The sequence below is a fragment of the Oncorhynchus keta genome, chromosome 8 (assembly GCF_023373465.1).
Source record: "Oncorhynchus keta strain PuntledgeMale-10-30-2019 chromosome 8, Oket_V2, whole genome shotgun sequence".
Lineage (NCBI taxonomy): Eukaryota > Metazoa > Chordata > Actinopteri > Salmoniformes > Salmonidae > Oncorhynchus > Oncorhynchus keta.
In genome coordinates this window covers 4,840,761-4,864,567 of record NC_068428.1, presented here as the reverse complement: position 1 = coordinate 4,864,567, position 23,807 = coordinate 4,840,761, and the positions used below count along the sequence as shown (strand labels likewise).

At 41.5% G+C, this 23,807-nt stretch overlaps 1 protein-coding gene across 1 annotated transcript in view; it reads left to right on the top strand.

Moving 5' to 3' along the window:
* ube2j1 (ubiquitin-conjugating enzyme E2, J1) overlaps window positions 1-23,200 on the top strand; it is a 28,195-nt gene extending 4,995 nt beyond the window's left edge. Inside the window, exons 2-8 of the mRNA XM_035774478.2 lie at window positions 13,066-13,139; window positions 13,369-13,500; window positions 14,173-14,257; window positions 16,577-16,682; window positions 19,377-19,503; window positions 19,777-19,896; window positions 21,794-23,200. Of these exons, the coding sequence (XP_035630371.1) occupies window positions 13,066-13,139; window positions 13,369-13,500; window positions 14,173-14,257; window positions 16,577-16,682; window positions 19,377-19,503; window positions 19,777-19,896; window positions 21,794-22,060 (911 nt within the window). The 3' untranslated portion in view covers window positions 22,061-23,200. The remainder of the gene's footprint in view (window positions 1-13,065; window positions 13,140-13,368; window positions 13,501-14,172; window positions 14,258-16,576; window positions 16,683-19,376; window positions 19,504-19,776; window positions 19,897-21,793) is intronic.
* Window positions 23,201-23,807: the final 607 nt, after the last annotated feature.

Here is a 23,807-nt window from a genome sequence, read left to right as displayed (position 1 = left end):
CAATGCAATAAGATACTCATAGCTTCCAGCTTTGTAGGCTAACATTCCTTGCTAGCCTACAGCTGAAGGAAGCTAACATCAATTCACTACCGAAATACTTTGTAAAGATATGCTGATTATTAAGCTGTTTGTCCCCAAAAACGTTTGATTCACTTAATCGTCTCTCCCTCACATCCAAAGATACTTTTGTCAGTGACATGTCTATCTCCCTCCCTCACCTAACTCAACTGACTGTGTGGGCATGTATCCATGACATCATTATTGGGTCTTAAAGACAGCATGTCATTTCATAAAATAAGAGATTGCTTCTTCTAGGCAAATGCTGTTAAGCAGTACAATAAAATTAAGTCTCAAATGGAAGGAAACAGGTTGTCATCTGTAGCCCCATGAAATCAGCGAAACAAACCTCAATAGTTTATCAATAGAGATTTAGCATTCAAATAAATGATGACCTTTGTTATGTAGTTAGATTGGTAAAAAGTCTAATTGTATGATTGTATAATTCATTAATTAATGCATACATGGATGTCTGAAATGTTGACATCAAATTTCAGATATAATGATATTGAACTCAAAAGATGCCCAACGATTGAACAGAGCAGTCGCTGAGTTTATCTGTCTGCATCAAGTGTCATTTTGTGAATTTGGCTAATATGCCTTTTTTTTCCCCCTGTGGTATAATTTTTAAAATCGTTTTGGTATCGAGTATCGTGATACTAAACCTGGTATCAGTATTGAAGTCAAAATGATGGTATCGTAACAACAGTAATCAGATGTGAGTATCAGTATTGATTTAAAAGTCTGAAGCCTCAGTAAGAGCACTTGTGCAATGCTTGATGTCACTGTTGTCCAGATCCGGGTTAATATAGGATTTTTAAGCTTGATTCTTACTGAGCAAATGATGCTATACTGTTATTAAAGGTTCAATGCAGCCTTATCTCAATATCAAATAATTTCTGAGTTACAATTAAGTACCTTACTGTGTTTTAAATTAAAATGGTAAAAAATAAACAAATGGCTTCTAAGCAAAGGGCAATTTCTCAAGCAAGAATCTTGCTGTTTGGGAGGGGAAAACTGAAAATGAGCTATTATTGTCAGAGAGGTTTGGAACTCTCTCATTGATCTATTAACTAATTTACCACATGGTGATGTCAACATGGAAGGCCAAAACTCCATCCCACCAAAGCAGGCTGAAATTTCAGGGATTATTTTCACATTTCAGGCATTTTTACACTAAAAGGGCATTCTCAGAATTTCCCAGTATTATTCCAACCTCATAGTATGGAAATTTTAAATAAAACACAGGATAATCCAGTTTGAGTGCACTGAGCCTTTAAGGATTTCCTAAGGTCCTGTTAGTTCTTTGTCCTACCTAGTGAATTATTATGATACATCATGCTTAACCGATAGCCTGACTCTCACTGCAAAAGCCCCTCACCCCATAGTGGCTTTAATGAGGGATGGCTGAGTTGTTTAGCCTACACGAGGGTGCATGTTCGCTGTCGGAGGATGTCCGAAAACAGCATATCTCCTCTTTCTGTCCCCTGGGAAACACAACGAGTGCGGACTATACCACACTGCTCCAAGACAATGTTGATTCGACCGCCCACATACAAAACAATGCTTTTTATTTTCTTCAGGCTTTTCTTTTCCCCGCCATAACCAAAATAAGTGTTTTTGAAGCCTGATGCAGTGCTTTCAAAGGGAGTCGGTGTTTATTCCCCAAACCGAAGGAATTGGACTTAGTAGGGACATAGGCTATATGTAAACTTTTAACTCTGAATCTGGGGAGTTTGATGCATAGCCTTATTTTTCACGAGCCATATTGTAATAAGTGTAAGGTTATGTAAAAAGCAGTGTTGGGGCCCGTGTTTATTCCCCAAACCGAATGATTTGGACTTAATGATGGGTGGTTCTTGAAGTGCTCAGTGGCCCTTCAGGTTGTAATATAGCCTGTGAACAATAAGGCTCTGCATCAAACTCCCCAGTTTCAGAGTTAAAATACATATAGCCTATGTACCTCTACTAGGTAACAAATGGGCAATGGCAACTTCATGACAAAGTAGGCTAAATGTTCAATCTTGGTATGAAGTGTTATGCTATATTTTATGTTCATCACAATAGCAGGGCAATATCACGGTAACGGAATTGAGCTGAGACTCTTCACATTAAAATGTATGCCAAACAAAAACAATTGATTCCAAAGTTTAACAAGCCATAGAACTCTATGCACATGTACCACTTAATAATTTACACTGAACATTGGACCAAACAACACATTTTGGAAACAGAATTTAGAGCAAATCTCCCTCACTTTGTTGACCATCTTTTCCAAAAACTCTTAAATATCCGTTGCAAATGAAGATTCAACTATGTCTGCAGAAACAGTAGGGCTGTCAGCTTTTTGAGTTTTAATCACTTAATAATTCATAAGCCAAATAGATATCAGTAGAAACACTATTGTTTTTTTTGGTGAACTTTCATCATCCTCCCTCATGAGGGAGAAATGTGGGGTTTAGGTAATGGAATTACAAGGCAATAGGCAAAGTTTCTTAAACTTACACAAGATTGATGTATTTCTAATACCGTAAGACTTTTTTTCCTGGTAGGTGTTTTCTTAGACTCCCTTTCCATCTTTGAACAGAAATTAGAGCCTTTTTAAAAAATGTATTTATTTTATTTAACCAGGTAGGCTAGTTGAGAACAAGTTATCATTTGCAACTGTGACCTGGCCAAGATAAAGCATAGCAGTGTGAGCAGACAACACAGAGTTACACATGGAGTAAACAATTAACAATAAACAAGCCAACTTTGCTTTTTCCTAATATTTAGGATAGAAAATGGTTGAAAAATGTGCAGTGCTTTCAGCAAGTAATCACACCCCAGGCCTTTTTCTGCATTTTGTTGTGTTCACAGCCTGAATTTAAAATGAATTAAATTGAGATTGTGTATCTCTGGCCTACAAGACCCACACTAACCAATGTCAAAAATGGAATAATGTCTTGAGTCAATAAGTAGTCAAACCCTTTTTGTTATGGCAAGCCTAAATAAGTTCAGGAGTAAAACATTTGCTTCACAAGTCACATAAGTTGCATGGACATGATTTTTGAATGAACCACAGTTCTGTACCCCACACTTATAATTATCAGTAAGATCGATCAGCACAGATTCAACCAATGCCTTGCAAAGAAGGGCATCTATTGGTATATAAAAAAATACATTGAATATCCCTTTGAGTATGGTGAAGTTATTAATTACACTTTGAATGGTGTATCAAGACACCCAGTCATTACAAAGATACAGGCGTCCTTCCTAACTTAGTTGCAGAGAGGAAGGAAACCACTCGGGGATTTTACCATGAGGCCAATGGTGACCATGAGGCCAATGGCTGTGATAGGATAACACTGTGGATGGATCAACATTGTCGTACAGAATAAAACAAATATTTCAAAAACATCCATCCTGTTTGCAATAAGGCACTAAAGGAAAATTTCTTTACCATTTAAAAAAAAAAGTTAACTTTATGTTCTGAATACAAAGTGTTATGTTTGGGACAAATCCAACACCACACATCACTGAGTACCACTCTTCATATTTTCAAGCATGGTAGTGGCTGCATCATGTTATGAGTATGCTTGTAATCTGCAAGGTTTAAGGTGTTTTTAGGGGGTTAAAACGAAATGGAATAGAACTAAGCACATGCAAAATTCTAGAGGAAACCTGGTTGTCTGCTTTCCAACAGACACTGGGAGACATTCTGTATACCATACACAATGTATATAGATACATTTTTTTCTACTATGTTATTGGCTTGTTTATTGTTTACTCTGTGGTGTTGTCTGTTCACACTGCTATGCTTTATCTTGGCCAGGCCGCAGTTGCAAATGAGAACTTGTTCTCAACTAGCCTACCTGGTTAAATAACGGTGGGAGAAAAGAAAAATCACCTTTCAGCAGGACAATAACCTCAAAAACAAGACCAAATATACACTGAAGTTGCTTACTGAGACAACATGGAATGTTCCTGAGTGGCCTAGTTACAGTTTTGACTTAAATCGGATTGAAAATCTATGGCGAGACTTGAAAATGGCTGTCTAGCAATGATCAACCACCAACTTGACAGAGTTTAAATATTTTTTTTAATGACTAATGTTCAAATATTGTTCAATCCAGGTGTGCAAAACTCTAAAACCTTGTTCACACTGCAGGCCTTAATGCTCAAATCAGTTTTTAAATATCGAATTTCCAAGTTGCAAGTGACCAAATCGGATTTGTGTGTATTCCAACGGCAGTCATTTTCTGACATGGTTACGTTGGTTGTCATGGTAACGACAGGTTTGTGTGCAGTGATGTAGGCTGATTGGTGGTGCTGATTGGTGGTGCTCGTGCTTCCTATCAATCAGAGGTTATGTAGCAAGCTAAGGTGACAACAATGCCTGCCATGGATGTTTGTTTCCCAGTTGCTTTGAAGGTTCCAAATCATAGTGTAAGAACACTTTTAAAGCTTCAAAGGATAAGGTTATCTAACTTTCAAAACCAGTCATTTTTGGCCAGCCACAGCAGTCAACTAAGTAGCTGTTTAGCTTTCTGGCACATTCACTAATTTGTTTGTTATCAATTAGCAAGCTAGTTGGCTACCACATACACGTTCTTGTCAAACTGTCAACAGAGTAGCTCGCAAGAAACACGATATGGCAAATAACCGTCTAAAAACCACTTGAGGGCAAATAAATCAGATTTGACCAGTTAGACGCAAGTCACATGGCTAGGAATCAGATTTGTATCCGACTTCAAACGACCACGAAGGTGGTTTAAAATGTGGCTTGAACTATCCGATTCCATGTGCTTCTTGGCTGTTCAGACGGCAGGAAAAAGAACTCATTCAAATCAGAAATGCCCCAAAAAATGAAATGAGTCACTTCAAACTGCCAACGTGAACACTGCTTTAGAGACTTACCCAGAAAGACTCACAGCTGTAATTGCTGCCAAAGGTGATTCTAACAAAGGTGATGTATTGACTTGGGTGTGAATACTTATCATTAGGAGAGATTTCTGTATTTTATTTTCAATACATTTGCAAACATTTCTAAAAACATGTTTTCACTTTGGCGTATTGTGTGTAGATGGGTGAGGGGGAAAAACATCTATTTAATCCATTTTGAATTTGGGCTGTAACACAACAAAATGTGGAATAAGTCAAGGGGTATGAATACTTTCTTTCTTTTCAAAGCTTGGAGCTATAGCTATACCATATCTCACCTCAGTCATTTTCACACCGCTCAACCACTTTGTATTTTTTAAATTTAACTAGGCAAGTTAGTTAGGAACAAATTCATATTTACAATGACGACCTACCCTGGACAAACCATAACCCGGACAACGCTGGGTCAATTATGCGCTGCCCTATGGGACTCCCAATCACAGCCGGATTGATACAGCCTGGAATTGAGCCAGGGTCTGTAGTGACGCCTCTAGCACTGAGATGCAGTGCCTTAGACCGATGTGCCGCTCGGGAACCCTAAAAGAAGTCCCAAGTGTAAGATTTTGTCTGCCACCGCACAACAGGAGAGGTATCAACTTAAATATGGTTACAACCAACAACAATATCCACACGTAGCATATAGACTCCCTCACTTATTTTTAGACCAGGAAATACACCTTTTTCTGCTCATAAGCACACTCCAGGGATTTGTACACATGGTCCTCCTCCTCCGCAGTAGCTCCTTCAGTGTGTGAATGCATCATCTGTTGCTGCTGGGGAGAGAGAAAGGAAGGGTTGATAGCTCTGCAGGCTTGTTGTGTGAAGTCCTGCTGGGGAGTCGTGCTCCAGTTTGGACAGTGTTAAAACTCAGTGGCTGTCAGGGCAACTTACACCACGCATCACCCATGCTGACTCTTCTGGTCCAGGGTTTCTGTGGGCCAAATGTATCAGTGCGTTAGGGAAGAGGTTGTAGTTCGTACACATACTAACACACATTCCACTATACTGTGCAAACCATATATGCTATTTTCTACAATTACTTCTTGGCTCCCTACAGTCTTTGGTCAATATGTGACCGACCGCCTCGATTCGGTCATATGTAGCTAAATTTGAAATTGTGTTTTTTTTTAACATCAGATAAAAGTAGAGACTCAGCTAGCAAATGGTATATCATACACTGCAGTTGAGGAACAATTGGAAAGTAATTATGCTTTGAAAGTAACCCTACTTTTGAGAAAATGGCACTTGAATGTTTTGGTACACTGACTGGAGAGCTCTTCTTTGTCTACACCCATACAGGATCGTTCACACCCTCTTAAGCCTTAATCCCACCCTTCTCTTTAAGGGTTCACATGTGAGGCCATGTGGTAAACACACACTATATCTATTAAAATCTAAATGTATTTGTCACGCACAGGATACAGAAGGTGTAAATGGTACAGTGATGGTACTTGCATAGTAGCAATATCAAAAACAAAGTGTCCAGATAAAAAATATTTTATAAATATTTTATTGTTAGTAGGTGACGCTTACCCGACACACTTGTCTAAACTGATGGGTCATGTGAAGGAAATGCTATAACCACCCCTCACCCACATCTAACTAAGAGGATGGGACACTATTGTCTAGACGTGTGCAGGTTCATGAAATAAAACAGATGGCCGTAATCACCGCCAGACACACTTGCTAATTGTATGGGTTTGGACATGTAGCTAGCTAAATAGCTAGCTAGCTAAACAATGAACCGGCATAACCCCAACTCATACTACTACCAATACAAACATTGTCATAGCTGTAGTATGAATCTGCAGTAGCTAAAGCTAACAAGCTAGGTTAAATATTAAGTAGCTAACATTAGGCTATAACTAGCAATGCAAATGGTTTACATTATCTCAGCCAATCATGGCTAGTGTGAAGGTTCCTGGCTTTTTCTATGGCAAAACCAACTAGGCTCGTAGTTTAACCATTTTATTTGTATTTATGGATGGAATACAAGTTTGATATTAAGGCACACCAAAGTTCACATGTTCCAGAAGGGATTAAGATCAAATCAATGTTTACGTTCACATGCTGCTCCTGTGAAGTAGTGACGTGTGACATACGTCTAGTTTCCTGAAACAAGTCACATACATTTGAAGTCAGAAGTTTACATACACCTTAGCCAACTACATTTAAACTCTGTTTTTCACAATTCTTGACATTTAATCCTAGTAAAAATTCCGTTTTAGGTCTGTTAGGATCACCACTTTATTTTAAGAATGTGAAATGTCAGAATAATATTAGAGAGAATGATTTATTTCAGCTTTTATTTATTTCATCACATTCCCAGTGGGTCAGACGTTTACATACACTCAATTAGTATTTGGTAGCATTGCCTTTTAAATGGTTTAACTTGGGTCAAATGTTTTGGGTAGCCTTCCACAAGCTTCCCATAATAAGTTAATTTTGTCCCATTCCTCCTGACAGAGCTAGTGTAACTGAGTCAGGTTTGTAGGCATGCTTTTTCAGTTCTGCCCACAAATGTTCTATAGGATTGTTGTCAGGGTTTTGTGATGGCCACTCCAATACCTTGACTTTGTTGTCCTTAAGCCATTTTGCCACAACTTTGGAAGTATGCTTGGGGTCATGGTCCATTTGGAAGACCCATTTGTGACCAAGCTTTAACTTTCTGACTCATGTCTTGAGATGTTGCTTCAATATATACACATAATTTTCCTTCCTCATTATGCCATCTATTTTGAGAAGTGCACCAGTCCCTCCTGCAGCAAAGCACCCCCACAACATGATGCTGCCACCCCCTTGCTTCACGGTTGGGATGGTGTTCTTCGGCTTGCAAGCCTCTCCCTTTTTCCTCCAAACATAACAATGGTCATTATGGCCAAACAGTTCTATTTTTGTTTCATCAGACCAGAGGACATTTCTCCAAAAAGTACGATATTTGTCCCCATGAGCAGTTGCAAACCATAATCTGGATTTTTTTATGCCGGTTTTAGAGCAGTGGCTTCTCGCTTGCTGAGCGAAGTGGTTGAAAAACAGGTTTTAATGACTCCAACCTAAGTGTATGTAAACTTCCGACTTCAATTGTATGTACTGTAATTCCAGTGTAGTCTCCAACACTGACAGCTTTGTTGTACTGTGCTGCTTTCTGTTGAAGCTTAGTATCTATTGTTTTTTTATTACAGATTTCCAAGCTGTAGTTAAGGATTGTTTCTCCACTGTTGATTGTCGACGGAAATGCATCTGCTGGTGTATTCTACAAGATGACTTCTAAGCTTGATTTAAAGTGTCAATAGGAACCACTGGCATCACTAAGCTGACATCTGGATGTAAAAAGAGATTTCTCAGGACAGTCATTCTCTTTGGAAAATATGATTTCCCCCATTGCTTTGGTCACACTCTCAACTGTCAGGTCATTCGCTCACCGAAAGGTTTCATGCAAACCATCAAGTAGTTATTGATAGTCTTATGCACTTATTAGCATGTTATAAAGTTGGGAGAGAGAGACAAATCCATATCGTGATAAATTGCCTGAATTAATAATAAATAATAATATAAATTGAATTGATGCGATAATGATAAATATAATTTTTATTAACATGTTTATTAACATTATTGTGCACCTTAGTTATTTTTTTGTTATCCTTTAACTACTACTACTAGTTTGACAGTTGTAGCCATCAATTGTCCTATTAACAATCACCCATATTAGCAATTGTATTTCATTTCAATTTTTTTCTAGTATATGCTGTTTATCGTAATGAAGGACATCAGCAAAATTATTGCCGTAGGTGATTGGTGTCGGTAATGTTCGGTTTATCGTCCCAGCTCTATGTCAACCTCCTCTTCTGATTAATCTCATCTTGTGTTTACACCCCAAAAAATGTTCAGGAAGCTCAACTTGATCTGGGTTCCTACTTCCTACCGTCTGTGACCCTGTTGTCTGTGGGTAAACACTTGAAGGAGGAGGGGGGGAGAGTTTAATCAGTGCATTCTTATCACTCTCACACACACAGACTTTCCTTCATTTTTGTTATCTTTCCAGTGCAGGATTACAGAATGGTACAGATAGTTACATCTTTAGAGTGTCTGGCCAGAGGCGGGATCAGATCTGGAACACATGCCCTGGGAGGTGTGATGTCAGAGCCTCTGTTCCACTGCCTTAAACTGCTTTCCTTCCCCTGCTCTCTGCCCTACAGTCACACAGGGGTCTGAAAAACATTACTAGCTGTCAAATCCTTGCTTCTTCTGTCCTTGTTTCCTCAATTCCTTTTTTTTTTTTTAATAAAGCTCATTGGAGGAGCAGGTACAAGGGAGGGACCTTGAATCGTCTCCACCAATCAATGTGCTTTGAAAGGAATGGAGGAAGCAAGGATTTGATTGGTGGTAAAGTTTTAAGACAGTCAGACCGGCCAGGGTTTCCTTCCATCCCGTTGGTCCCCACTCCTCCTGAGCTCATTTCACAGGCTTACTTTTAGTCTTCTATATTTGGAATTCCCATTGTTAGAACCTATGCTGCCGATGATATACTAGACAACATGCACATGGCCAGTACATTCATTAAAAGTGCCATCTTACGTCATTACCTACCAATGCACTACTACTACTATTTTTAAAAAGGTCTAGACATAATCTCCAAAATTTGCAACATTGTTTCAATATTGAAATTCGAACTCAATTTAGCTTTTTAATGCTGGTAGCTAGCTCATTGTTAAAAAGCAATAATACACTTGAGTCCATGTGTTATGACATCATGTCACAGCTATGATAAAAATGTCATGACACATGGCCTTTCATGTATTGTTGCTGAATTGTCCCTGTAAAATAAATGTAATAAATAACATGTCACCTATACAAACTCCAGCTCTTTTTGGTAGTCCTTTGAGCTGGATAAGAACATGAGCTGGATAAGAACAATGGTCCTGCAACCTGGCTAGTGGGTCTTTTTCATTTTCTTGTGACCTGAAGAAGATGAATTGAGAAGGTTGTAGACGTCAGGAGAAGGAGCGTTTTCTCAGTATGTGAACCGGAGCATGGAGGGTACTTTTCGAATGCGTACTCAGTTTGTTCATATTTTGAAGCATGCATCGATACAAAGTGTGCAAGATATGACGCAACCACATAAATTATGCAACATTTCTTCAAATCAATGGCGCCCATTATTTGAGCTGAAGAAAAAGAAAATACACTCCGACTTCAGAATGAAATGTTACGTATTCACAGAATATTGTAGTCAAGCAACATATGACATTTTTTACATTACATCTTGATATGTTAATAAATACATGCTGAGTTCATTTTTACATGTTTACCTACCTATGTACCGTAGATCGCAAGCCCATAATAAGTCAATTGTGCTAACTGGCTAGCTACTACTGTTAGCTATTGCAGCTAGCCAGATAGCCATGAAGAATGCATAATATTCATTTTAGGTCATTTTTGCCTGTTAAACTATCTGGTTAGCTACATTATTACGTTTCACATATATAACTAGCTGATAGTTATGAAGTAAAACGTTTGCTTTGTGAAAATGTTGTTTCGTCTCTATTGACGGGTAGGGTAGCCTAGTGGTTAGAGTGTTGGACTTGTAACTGAAAGGTTGCAAGTTCAAATCCCCGAGCTGACAAGGTACAAATCTGACGTTCTGCCCCTGAACAGGCAGTTAACCCACCTATGCCGTCATTGAAAATAAGAATTTGTTCTTAACTGACTTAACTGACTGAAAAAAAATATTTTTATTTTTTAATTGACCTGGCTGGAAGACGGTTCAGTGAATGGGTAGTTAAATAAGTCAATAGGGCTTGATAACTAGCCATGAAGAATTGGTAGCTACCCACGAAAAATGTACATCTACCGTACATAACATTAGCTTTAACTTATTTTTGCCTGTTTAACTAGCTGGCTAGATAGATTATTACGATTCCCATAACTCGCTGACAATTATGACGTAAAACGTTTGCTTTGTGTGTATCTTGTTTCGTCTATTGTTTCCATTGTCCTGGCTGAAAGAAGGTTCAGTGAATGGGAGGTATAGTGTGAGGTAATAGAGTAGGGGGAGTGCGAGTGCTTCTCAAGTGTTATGCAATATCCACCCTCTCATCCTCACAAGAATGTATTCGAGAACATTGTCGGAGAACGCACTTGGAGCACGGTAGTATGCATATTGAGAAACACCCACTTTGTCCTGAGATAATATGTGGTCATCAAAATGTCCTAGTTCACTTCCTGCCAATCAGTCTGACCAGCAGCAGAGGTGTAATAATGCTGCTGGTCATTAAATCAAGGAGAATATGTCCTTTATGGTTATAGAGCCGTATTGCAAACATCTGTATAAAAGGGACTGGTCCAGATGAACACAGTCCGGAGGCATCAACGTTCATGTCATAGGGGTCAATACACACCGACAGATGTTTTCAGCTGTTGGGAGCACATCTTGTCTGAAGTTGACCCTGGCTTTACTGCTTGACCCTACTGCTATACGAATGTGTTTACTTCCTCTTCCATGAGCCCTAGTTACATGGAGTTTAGCTTGCACAAATTTGGCATCACGTGTGCTTCCTGTTTCCAAGCCAGGCAGTCTCCTCATATAGCCTAGGCTACCCATTTGCAACTGATGGGTTTTTAGTCTCTCATAGAGATTTTTAACTCATCCAAAGCTGGATTTGTGTTGACATTTGAATGGACACCTGCTGAATGGCACAATCCTTGCATTATTTGTAATGATTTTATGATTAACATTTTAGATTTTTGGCAGGCGTAGAGGAACAGTAATTAACACATTCAACACCACACAATGTCAAATCATCAAATCTGATTGATTACCAGGGTTTTCGGTGACATGCCACATTTTGCTGTTGCTGTTGTGCCTTCACCACACTGTCTGTGTGGAACATTGACCAGTGATATGTACACCGAGGAACTTAAAACTTTCCACCTTCCCCACTGCTGTACCATACAGTCTGTGGATAGAGGGGTGCTCCCTTTGCTGTTTCCTGATTTCCACAATCACCTCGTTTGTTTTACTGACATTGAGTGAGAAATTATTTTCCTGACACCACACTCCGAGTGCCCTCACCACTTCCCTGTAGGCTGTCTCGTCGTTGTTGGTAATCAAGCCCACCACTGTAGTGTCGTCTGCAAACTTGATGATTGAGTTGGAGGCGTGCATGGCCACGCAGTCGTGGGTGAACCTGGAGTACAGGTGGGGGCTGAGCACGCACCCTTGTGGGGCCCCAGTGTTGAGGATCAGCGAAGTGGGGATGTTGTTTCCTACCTTCACCACCTGGGGGTGGCCCGTCACGAAGTCCAGAACCCAGTTGCACACGGCTGTGTCAAGACCCAGGGACTCGAGCTTAATGATGAGTTTGGAGGGTACTATGGCGTTGAATGCTGAGCTGTAGGCAATGAACAGCATTCTTACATAGGTATTCCTCTTGTCCAGATGGGATTGGGCAGTGTGATGGCGATTGCATCGTCTGTGGACCTGTTGGGGCGGTAGGAAATTGAAGTGGGTCTAGGGTGACAGGTAGGGTGGAGGTGATATGATCATTGACTAGTCTCTCAAAGCGCTTCGTGATGACAGAAGTGAGTGATACAGGGCGATAGTCATTTAGTTAATTAAGTCATATATAAAGAGCTCCAGCCCATGATAAAGCAAACACAAAAAATAATAATAGAATGGAATAAATACTTTTTACCACTGGAAAATACATGCATTGTAAGGCGACTAAACGTAGAGGTTTGAGCTGGTTTGACAGACCGTGTGCGTTGGAGTTGCTGGTTCGAGTCAGCACTGTAACATTTGTGGAGGCCAGTCTGTCTGTGTTAGCCTCCCCTCAGCCCAGGCGAAGCGCTTCTCGAGCCCTGTGCATCTTAAATCAGGAGTTTATCCTGCTGTAGTGTCTGTTTATGGATGGATATGGGGATGTAGAAAGACAGCTGGAGAACCTGGGACATCGCATGCCAGTGGAAGTAAACTGCAAGCTCTGTGTCTGCTGGGATAAAGAGTGAGAGGATATCTGCTAGTCATTTTACCTGGGGCTTACTGGGATGTTTGTTTGTTTGTTCTCTTCGCCGGATCGGTGCTAGCTGTAAAGAGGCTGATGAAGGAGGCTGCTGAACTGAGGGACCCCACAGAGCACTACCACGCCCAGCCACTGGAGGTGAGTCACACCTGGGACACCAAAACTCACTCTGGCTCATCAGCACCACAAACATCCCTGCCCTCCTCATTATCAACATAGTGTGTCATGGGTGTGTGTGCTTCCCTATATGTTTCTTACAAATCGACAAACAGCCCCACACAAAACACATAGAGAAGGGTGTGTTCTCTAGCTAGCTGGACCAATCATTGAAATGTGTTAATTTGACTGACTTGTTGTGCACCCGCAGGATAATCTGTTTGAGTGGCACTTCTCTGTCCGCGGACCCCCAGACTCAGATTTCGACGGTGGGGTTTACCACGGCAGGATCGTGCTGCCCCCGGAATACCCCATGAAGCCCCCCAGCATCATTCTACTCACAGTAAGCACCCAATAAACACACACTCATATACACACACACTTACGAAGATATCCCCCTCTCTCACGAAGATATCCCCCTCTCTCGATCAATCACAGCCAATGATGTGTTAGTTGAAGTAACGATGAAGGGTAGCTAATCAAATGATCAAGGCTGGAAGATGGACAGCTATAGACATCTGGCCATAACCAACAGCCACATCTGGTTACATCACACCGAGCCACTACTGTCAGAACAAGACCTAGCTGTCTTTGCACGGTCATTGCCCTGTCATAGAGGTTTTGAATGGTTCTCTGGTGATGCACCAATAATAACCTGAAGAACCAATGACAGGCTGATAAAAGCCAGTGGATCCGAAAGGTTGTGACAGTCTTTATGCCCAGTCTCTTTTTTAAAATCTTTTTCTTGTCTCAGCTCAGGCTGGCAGGTTTTTCTTGGTCTTTGAAGGCACTCTCTTTCTTTTTCTTAACATCTTTTTCTTAACATCCCATCCCTCCCATCAACCTCTACCATCAGCACTGTAATGGTTTTCACTGTCTATTTGTTGCTTATTCAGCCAGGTTGTCATAGACAGCGATATGGTAATCAAGATCCTATCATAGAAATCCTATAAATCACTACGCCATGTTATATATGTGTTCTATATGTAATTCTATAGTTATGCTTCTTTTTCAGCCCAATGGGAGATTCGAGGTGGGGAAGAAGATCTGTCTGAGCATCTCCGGCCACCACCCAGAGACATGGCAGCCATCTTGGAGCAGTAGGTATCCCTGTTTAACAGGTGTCACTGTGCCTGCTTTAACAGTATGGCTTCCTTCCTCACTGGCACTCGAGTTCGGATCCTCTGTCTCGCAAACACACGTGACTGCCCGCTTGATAACATCTTAGCCAACTACGCTACCCGAAAACCTAGCAGTTTGGTAGTGCGAGTAGAGAAATGTCTAGCATAAGAGTCAGGTTACCAATCCAACACTGTTACACCTAGGCCGCCTCTAGCCTGTTCCCCCTGCTCCTCCAGCTGCTGCACCAAAACGTAGCCTAGCATCCCCACTCACTTGCTCTCTGCCTGGCGGGTACCAACAGGAAGAAATGAGACATAGCTGACATAGTTCCCAAAATGTTTTGCATACGGGATGATTTCTGTATTTTTGAATGTTTACATATCTTGAAAACTTGATTGCTGACAAGCAGAACATTTTGGGACTATGTCAAAAATGGACTAATGATACAAATACCAAAAGATTGTTTTTGGATGGAGTTTTCCTTTAAGACTTTTCGTTTGAATTTAAATGAAGGCAGATATGCAAATGTATTTTTTTTTTTTTTGCTCAACTTTGTTCTACATTGTTCTATCATTGGGCTTTTCTCCCACAATTTAAGAAGTCAAAACTGGAAGCGGCTGAAAATAAGCCTTCATAGGAGAACAAAGTAAATAAAGTTTTACTTGAAATATAGATTTGACACGCAGGTCTTATTCACTCGTAATAATCTGTGTTGGCAGCAGGCAATCTGCTTCGTACCTTAAGTCCGATATTTCCCTTTTCTGGCTTGATTTCAGTTACCACCATTAAGCCATCCTTTTTATGAGTATTCTCCTCATGTTACTCTCCATACCAAAAACATGAAAATGTTATCAGATAGAATTCAATGGGAGAATCTAGATGTTCCACACTGCATTTATTTCTATTACTTTAGGGGTATTTTGGATGAGCCAAAAAAAGCTTAGTCCATAGTAAGGTTTAGGGAATTAATAACAGAATTTAATCATGTGGACAAACAGGTTGTGACAGACAACCTCCCCCTTTTGCCCTCCAGGGTCACATGGCAAAACAATGAGGCCATGCCCCAGAGATTGGACCTCCCCTGCTGGGTTTTTGATGTCTCAGATCCCCAGTACAAGTTCACTCTGGTGCATTACCAGCTCACTGTGGTGGAAAAGCTGGATAATAAGTTCCAGTAGAATCTCAAAGGCTGGGTCCCAAATACACTGAACAAAACAATTTCAAATATTTTTCTGAATTACAGTTCCTATAAGGAAATCAGTCAATTGAAATCAATTCATTAGGCCCTAATCTATGGATTTCTCATGACTGGGAATACAGATATGCATCTGGTCACAGATACCTAAAAAACAGGGATGTGGATCAAAGAACAAGTCAATATCTGGTGTTACCGCCATTTGCCTCATGGAGTGCAACTCTTCTCCTTCACATAGAGTTGATCAGGCTATTGATTGTTGAATGTTGTTCCACCCCTCTTCAATGGCTGTGCCAAGTTGCTGGATATTGGCGGGAACTGGAACACGCTGTCGTACACATCGTTCCAGAGCATCCAAAACATGCTCAATGGGTGACATGTCTGGTGAGCATGCAGGCCATGGAAGAACTGGGACATTTTCAGCATCCAGGAATTGTGTACAGATCCTTGAAACATGGGGCCGTGCATTATCATGCTGAAACATGAAGTGATGGTGGTGGATGAATGAAACGATTATACAATCGGCCTCAGGATCTCATCACGGTATCTCTGTGTATTCAAATTGCCATCGATAAAATGCAATTGTGTTCGTTATCCATAGCTTATGCCTGCCCATACCATAAATCCACCGCCACCATGGGGCGCTCTGTTCACAACGTTGACATCAGCAAACCGCTCGCCCACACAACACCATGCACTGTCTGCCATCTGCCATCTGCCTGGTTACAGTTTAAAACCAGGATTAATCTGTGAAGAGCACACTTCTCCAGCGTGCCAGTGGCCATCGAAGGTGAGCATTTGCCCACTGAAGTCGGTTATGACGCCAAACTGCAGTCATGTCAAGACCCTGGTGAGGACGATGAGCAAGCAGATGAGTGTTTTGTGCATATGGAACATTTCGGGGATCTTTTATTTTAGCTCACGAAATATGGGACCAACACTTTAGATGTTGCATTTATATTTATACCCTATTCCCTTCATAGGCCTCTGATCAAAAATAGAGTACTATTAACTGCTGTTAAGAGTTGACAGACGGTATGAGTTTGTTTTTATTGTCTTTCATAACTTTTTTGTTTCTCCCTTTTTGTTTTTTCTCTTTCAGTCAGAACGGCACTAATAGCTATAATCGGATTCATGCCAACCAAAGGAGAGGGTGCAATCGGATCTCTTGATTATACCCCAGAGGAGAGGAGAGCCCTTGCCAAAAAGTAAGATTACATAGATTAGAGCTCTCCACTGTTTACTCTCTTTCCAGTGCATTTACCCTGTGTGCACTAACGGATGGATGAGTGGCGCTGATAACAATGTTGTGAGAAGGGGGACACACACACACACACACACAACAGTCTGGAGTGAAATGTCTGTTTGCATTTTGTTTCAATGTGTCCCCAACCCTTACACGCATCATTACACAATACACACATTAGGCCTGTTTGTATGTATGTTGGATACTGGTGTGGTACGCACTAGCTTTACATACAATTAGATGGACTATCTGTACATGCAGAACCTATGGGCAGGCATTTGTTCAACAAAGTTAACACCCTGGACACAGTGCATGTGCCTTCTACAAATAGCTATGCTCATTACCAGGGACACCAAGGCACCAGCATTGGACCTTATGAGATGGCAGCATTAGTGGCTGAGGGAAAGGGTCTCTGGCGGACACGTCTGGGCATCTTGATGCTCTTCTTCTCGCGTTGTTTACGGGTCTCTCCCTCTGTAGAAACTCGCACCGAGCTCTGACTTTGAGATGTATCAAAAGAGCAAAGGGTCCAGCCGTTGCGTCCCAAATGGCACCCTGTTACCTTTTTTTGTTTGTTGAAAGGGCTCTGGTCAAAAGTAGTGCACTCTCAAGGGAATCGGGTGTTATTTGGACCGCAACCCAGCATCTGTTGTGTTTAACATATCAGGACAGGGGTCTTTAACAACTGGCTGTTTAATTAACACATGAAGATGAGATGTGACACAGGAACATATCTCGGTCTATAAATACATACAGTGCACACCGTGCCTGCGTGGCTGTTAATCTTCCGGGATGAAAGAAAGGCCCGTTTCACGAAAGGCTGTCGTGGCTGCGGCTGAGAGAGCAACTTCGCTTTGATTCAGATCTCCCGTCTTGGTTGTCTCTGTGCCCTGTGGTAATTGTGAAAGCTGTCAGTCAACGTCGGGGCCAGGGGCACCCAGCAGGAAGCAGCGAAACAGGAGAATAATCCGTAGTTTTCAGAGTTGGCTCTGTTTCCTGACAGAAAAGTAAACTGATTGGGAAGTTTTGCTGGCTCCCAGACTGCTGTAATGACACGTGTTAATAATGCAGAAGTTAGAGGAGGAAAACATTTCAGATGGTTGTCTTTTCTGCCTATTAAAGCATGAACAGCAACTCTTGGGATGTCATGCTTGACTTCGTTGATGGAATTGTCAAACTGTCAATATCGCTCTCCAAGCCACAGTTTAATATTTTCTTCACATAATGAGTTTCAATCCATACGTCTTGTCAAATTGTCTGAGTCATCTTTGACGAACCAAATCTCCAAGAAGTTTCTCTAAGTTTTTGATTGTTGTGCTTGGACCTCCAGCCGAACGACTCCGAGCTCTATTTTAACAAACCGAGCGCAATGGTAAATCTTAGCGCTGGTGGTAGCGTCATTGTTCAGTGTGTGTCAGAAATATTTGTTATTTTCACAACCGGAATTATGGGCGCAGTGGCGTGAAATTGCTGGGTTTTTGATGAATAAACAAGTTATGTGTGTCTAAGCTTGGCCCCTCACTGGTCAATCAGAACTTGCGCCAAGGCTAAATATGTGGTTGCTTCATGTGGTGTATTTATGGTCTTTTATGTATTGCATTGTCATCGACTACAATTCAAATGTTGGTCTGTTATAGCCTAGTTCTTTAAGCAGCCGGCCCCGTGTTTGATAAATATGTTGAACATGTTTGCAGTCCACACTGTTATAATTGCATTGCTTCAATATGAACAGAGAATTTGATGTAAATGGCATGTTATAGAAGGGTCTAAACACTATTTAAATGTATTTTTTTATAGCTATTTTACTTGCTTTTGAGAAACTGACCCCCAAACAATGATTTAATTTCCTCATCTTCGTTGTGCAGTATGGGGGCGCTGAAAAAAACATGAACAAATTGTCATTCTGAACTTTAACCGCAACGTTATATTCCATGGATAATAAGATTGTGGGAGCTGTTTTGTTAGAATCTCTCCTGGCTCAAAGTAGAGGAGATATTGACTGCATCAATACTTGTCTTTGTGCAATGTATTGACGTGTCACAAACGATCTGTTCAAACAGCTAACACACAGCTCAAACACCCATACAAGACATGCTACCCGTTGCCTCTTCACAGTCCCCAAGTCCAGAACAGAGGCTAGGAAACACACAATACTATATAGAGCCATGACTACATGGAACTCTCTTCCACCTCGTAACTCAAGCTAGCAGTAAAATTTGACACAAAAAAACAACATAAAACAACCCCTCAAGGAACCACACTCACTAACACACATTGCAATCTTGTACATTTTATATTGTACATTAGTAATATAGAAGCAATGTACATGTGTATAATGCACAATGTCTTGTATGATGTTGGCTATTGTTTTAATATGATGCATTGATTTATTCCTGTTTGGACCCCAGGAAGAGTAGCTGCTGCCTGGGCAGATCGTACTAAATACTAAACGAAAACAAATCCAGGCCCTCTTTTTGCCTAGAGGACTGCTGGGGTGAATTATTTCCCATCATTTATACACAGAGTTTATATATTGAGTCACATTTTCTCTACCCGGCTTGTCAGATGAATCCATTTGACTACAGGAAAACAAAGAAAGTTCAATGTAAAAACTTCTGTCCATAACTCACACTCGCTCTCGCTGACCTTCTGACAGATCCCAGGACTTCTGCTGTGAGACTTGTGGCTGCTCCATGCACTTAGCCCTCCTGTCTCCCTCCCCCACAAACCCCAGCCCAGAGGACCAAGAAGACCAAGAGCTTGCCCAGCAGATCAACTTCAAGGTACAACTGCCTACCAGTCACAATCCTACCCCAGCCACGGTGTGGTGTTGTTTATTTACTTTTGAGTCAAGTCAGTTTTCTTCAAAACCTTTTACCAGATGTCAGAACTGGATGAAACACGTGTTCCCATGTCTTAACCCATTTGTGGAGTCAAGCAGTCACATACAGCAAAGATAGGGCTTTGCACCCGAGGAATGTTGTCTCAGCCCGCTGACAAGAGCTGGAGTACATTGTGTGTGACAGGAACCGTCAACTGTGTGTTTGTTCCTGCAGGCAGAGTCCAGGCAGGGCAGTGAGAGCACAGGGGCAGAGAGTGAGCCCCCCACAGAACCCCAGGGAGAGACATCCTCCTCGGGGAGACAGGAGGAAGAGGAGAACGCCCAGGCTGAGCAGGTGAGGAACGCCATCAGTGTTATAGTAGCTGGTGACGGACTGTGAGATCAGCCAATTTAAAATCCGGCAGCACTTTTTCCTGCTCCTGACATATAGGATCCATTCAAGTCCCTTTCTGAGGCACTGTGAAAACAGACAGTTGGAAAGCGAGAGCGAGACGGCTGGTGGAGGAGATTACCCTGCACCACAAACCTCCCCACCTACACATATTTTAATAAGCAATCTCTGCCACCTACGTGGGCAGAGAAACAACTGCATACTGAAGGTATTTGCTATTCTAGGGGATTATTCATGTATTTGCTATTGAAAGAGGTTGTTATGGTTGCGTAGTTGGCATGGTTGCACACGAATGTGCCACCTTGTCGCAGACGAAGTCCCGAAGACCGGGATTTTTGTCATTCTTATTCCCGAGCCATTAAATGAAAGAGTTATTTATGAGAGGAGTGGCGGGGGTGTCCTGGGGGGTCCCCGACGCTCCAGAATGGGGTATAAAAGGGAGAACATGGCAATGTCGTTACCCCGTAAATGATCCCTAATCTCTCATAGTGCTTTATGTAATGTCGTGGCTCCACTGTGCTGCATCAGCCTCTGTCACTCACTCAGGGAACAGCACTTTTTAAAAAAAATAAATCAATGTGTTTAATGGCTCGGGAAGTAGTCAATCTGTATGATGACGGTGCAGGCAGCACTCTGCTCTCTGGCCCTCCAGGTTCTTCACTGTGCGCCAACCCGCTGCCAGTGAGGCATGATTTCGAGCAGTCCCCTATGACAACACTCATGATAACTGATGTTTTCTTATAAGCTGATTTTACAGCTAGATATCAGTGTTATGTGTCATTTAATTGCACCATTATTTATTAGAAGGTGATAGCAATTTTGAGATTGCCGTTTCCAAGCATGGTGAAGATGAATGAAGGGATTATGTTTCTTCATACTTCATACAATAGGGTCTCTTCAATCCCACTGAACTGACCTGAGTAGGAGAGAAAGAACGGGGATAGTTAAAATAAAAATAATGGACTTACCGTCTGCTGCTGGATGCAGTAACAAACGACCGATGTAACCTCTGGCCGGGAGAGGGACCATTCTGGTCCTGTGGTTATCCCACACCTTGACTGCATCATCACGGTCTGCCTTGCTCTTCCTATGTCAAACTGAACAGAGTGATAATGGCATGATTAGAGGGCGTTGTTCACTGCTCCCTACTCTGTCCCCCCAGTGTCTGTCTCTCTGCGCGCCAGCCCTCCCTGGCCTGCAGCCATCCCCTAACCAGGAGGCGTGAGATTGAGCTTTCTCTCTCTCTTGTGTAAAACCTGAGCTGTACCCTATTGCTCTTTGTTTAGTCATCACCTTTTAAAGCAACTTTAAATAAGACTGTTTCCCCTTTAAAACAATCAACGGTAGCCTTTTTAGTTGCTATGACCTTAGTGTATTTTCATGGCTGCAACTTAAGTGTTATTCACAAGACTAACTGTGAACCAATATGCACATTTGCTGAGAAGCTCATGAATTAAACGCGTTTTGCTGTGTAGTAACACCATGTCTCTGGTGGTGGGAAAAACCAATGTGCTTCTAGAAAGATGGCCCATAGTTGTGTGTGTGTGTGTGTGTGTGTGTGTGTGCTCTCATGCACACACAAGGGGTAGCCTAGTGGTTAGAGCGTTGGACTAGTAACCGAAAGGTTGCAAGTTCGAATCCCCGAGCTGACAAGGTACAAATCTGTCGTTCTGCCCCTGAACAGGCAGTTAACCCACTGTTCCTAGGCCGTCATTGAAAATAAGAATTTGTTCTTAACTGACTTGCCTAGTAAAATAAAGGTTAAAAAAAACAACAAAAAAATGCAATGTGTGTTGGTCCACTGTCTGATCATGTATATGATATGCTGTGCTCACCGCAGGCCGAGGCGGCTCCACCTCCCAGTGAGGAGGAGACGAGTCCACCAGCCTCCAGCACCCACCAGCGCCGGGCCCAGCAGCAACAGAGAGACCAGATAGAGCCCCCCAGCAGACCCACTTTCCCCCACACCGCCGCCCCCCACCCTCCTCAGGACACCAGCCATACGGGCTCTGTGGTGCTCATCGTGGTGCTCGCCCTGCTCCTGGCTGCCCTCATCTTCCGCAGGGTCTACCTGACCAACGAGTACAAGTTTGACTACGAGCTGTGACAAAACTAACCTTAACCTCCCCAGCCCCACCACCCCCCTGAGTCGAGTGAGTCAACCGCCCCTGACCTGACACCCTAGCTGGCAACAAACTGACTTTCTCTTTACCGTGGGCTTCAAAGAGGGCTTGGTTTACAATGAGGGTAACTTTCATTCCTGTGGAGGATGGGGTTGACTCACCACCACAACACCTCCCAAGGTGTCTTCTATTACTTTGAATTGACTCTAGAGTGTACTACATTTTTTAGAATGGGAGTATTGTATCTAAACCTCCCCAGAGGAGAGACACTATCAGACCTGGGTTCAAATACTATTTAAAATCTTTCAAATACTTTGTTTTTGCTCTAGCCTGCCTGGGATGCCAGTTGTTTTTTGTTTTGGAATTATTATATTGGGACATGTAGCCAGGCAAGCTCAAGCAACCACAGATAAAGTATGTGAAATTATTTCAAATAATATTTGAACCCAGGTCTGCTCTAGCTCTCCTTTTTAATTTGTCAGGCATCTGTTTATCATAGGAATTGCTGATTTGCTCTCAATATTTAAACAAGACAATACTGTCATATAACATGTAAACAATGAAGGCTATTAAATTGTTTGTCTCAAAATTATTATTTAATTGTGCAAAGGGAAACAAAATGTTAATCATATTGCATACAGATAAGATGCTAACAATTTCTGCTCAACTGTTATGTCGTTTACATATCTGACTGCCTAGCCAATGCTCTGGCTGTTCCTACTTTGCAATAGCAGATACAACCTAGCTAGTATACATACTCTGTCAATCTTATAGCCTGAGTGCCAGTCTGTTTCTGCTCTCTTGCCAACTCCTTGTCACTCAATTTCATGAGCTTAAAGGAAAGGGAGATTTTAAGAGACTGTACGACTATAGCCTATCTTTTTAAGTCCTCAAAAGAAATAGGATTGGGGACTAATGCAGAGGTTTAAATGTTGTGTGCACATTTTACTTCAGATCAAATAAAATGACCAGAATAGGGCCTCTCTAAGTTTGAAACATGTAAGACCGCTTGATTCATGTCTCAAGATGTAATTTAGACATATATCCATCTCTTCAGACTGTATTTGAACCATGCATACAGTAGGTTTGAACATTGTATCAGAAAATAAATGCCTTGGAATTTTCTTATTTCTTTCTGTGTCATGACGGATGGCTGAAAGTAACACTTAGTTATCCATCTCTGCACAAACCATTCAGTAATCTGGAGAGTTGATACATGTACACATAAAGGATCACATTTCATCATCCAGTAAGTTTTATCTAAAAGATTGTTAAGTTTCAGCCTTATTCTAAAATGTATTTAAATGGTTTTTTCCCTCATTGATCTACACACGCTACCCCTTAATGACAAAGCAAAAGAGTTTTAGAAATGCTTGCAAATTTACTTAAATGACACATTTATAAGTATTCAGACCCTTTACTCAGTACTTTGTTGAAGCACCTTTGGCAGCGATTTAAAGCTTCAAGTCTTCTTGGGTATGATGCTACAAGATTGGCACACCTGTATTAGGAGAGTTTCTCTCATTCTTTGCAGATCTTCAAGCTTTGTCAGGTTGGATGGGGAGTGTCGCTGCACAGCTATTTTCAAATCAAACTTTGTCACATGCGCCGAATACAACAAGTGTAGACCTTACCGTGAAATGCTTTACAAGCCCTTAACCAACAGTGCAGTCCAAGAAGAGTTAAGAAAATATTTAAGTAAACAGAAGTTTAAAAAAATGATAAAAAAGA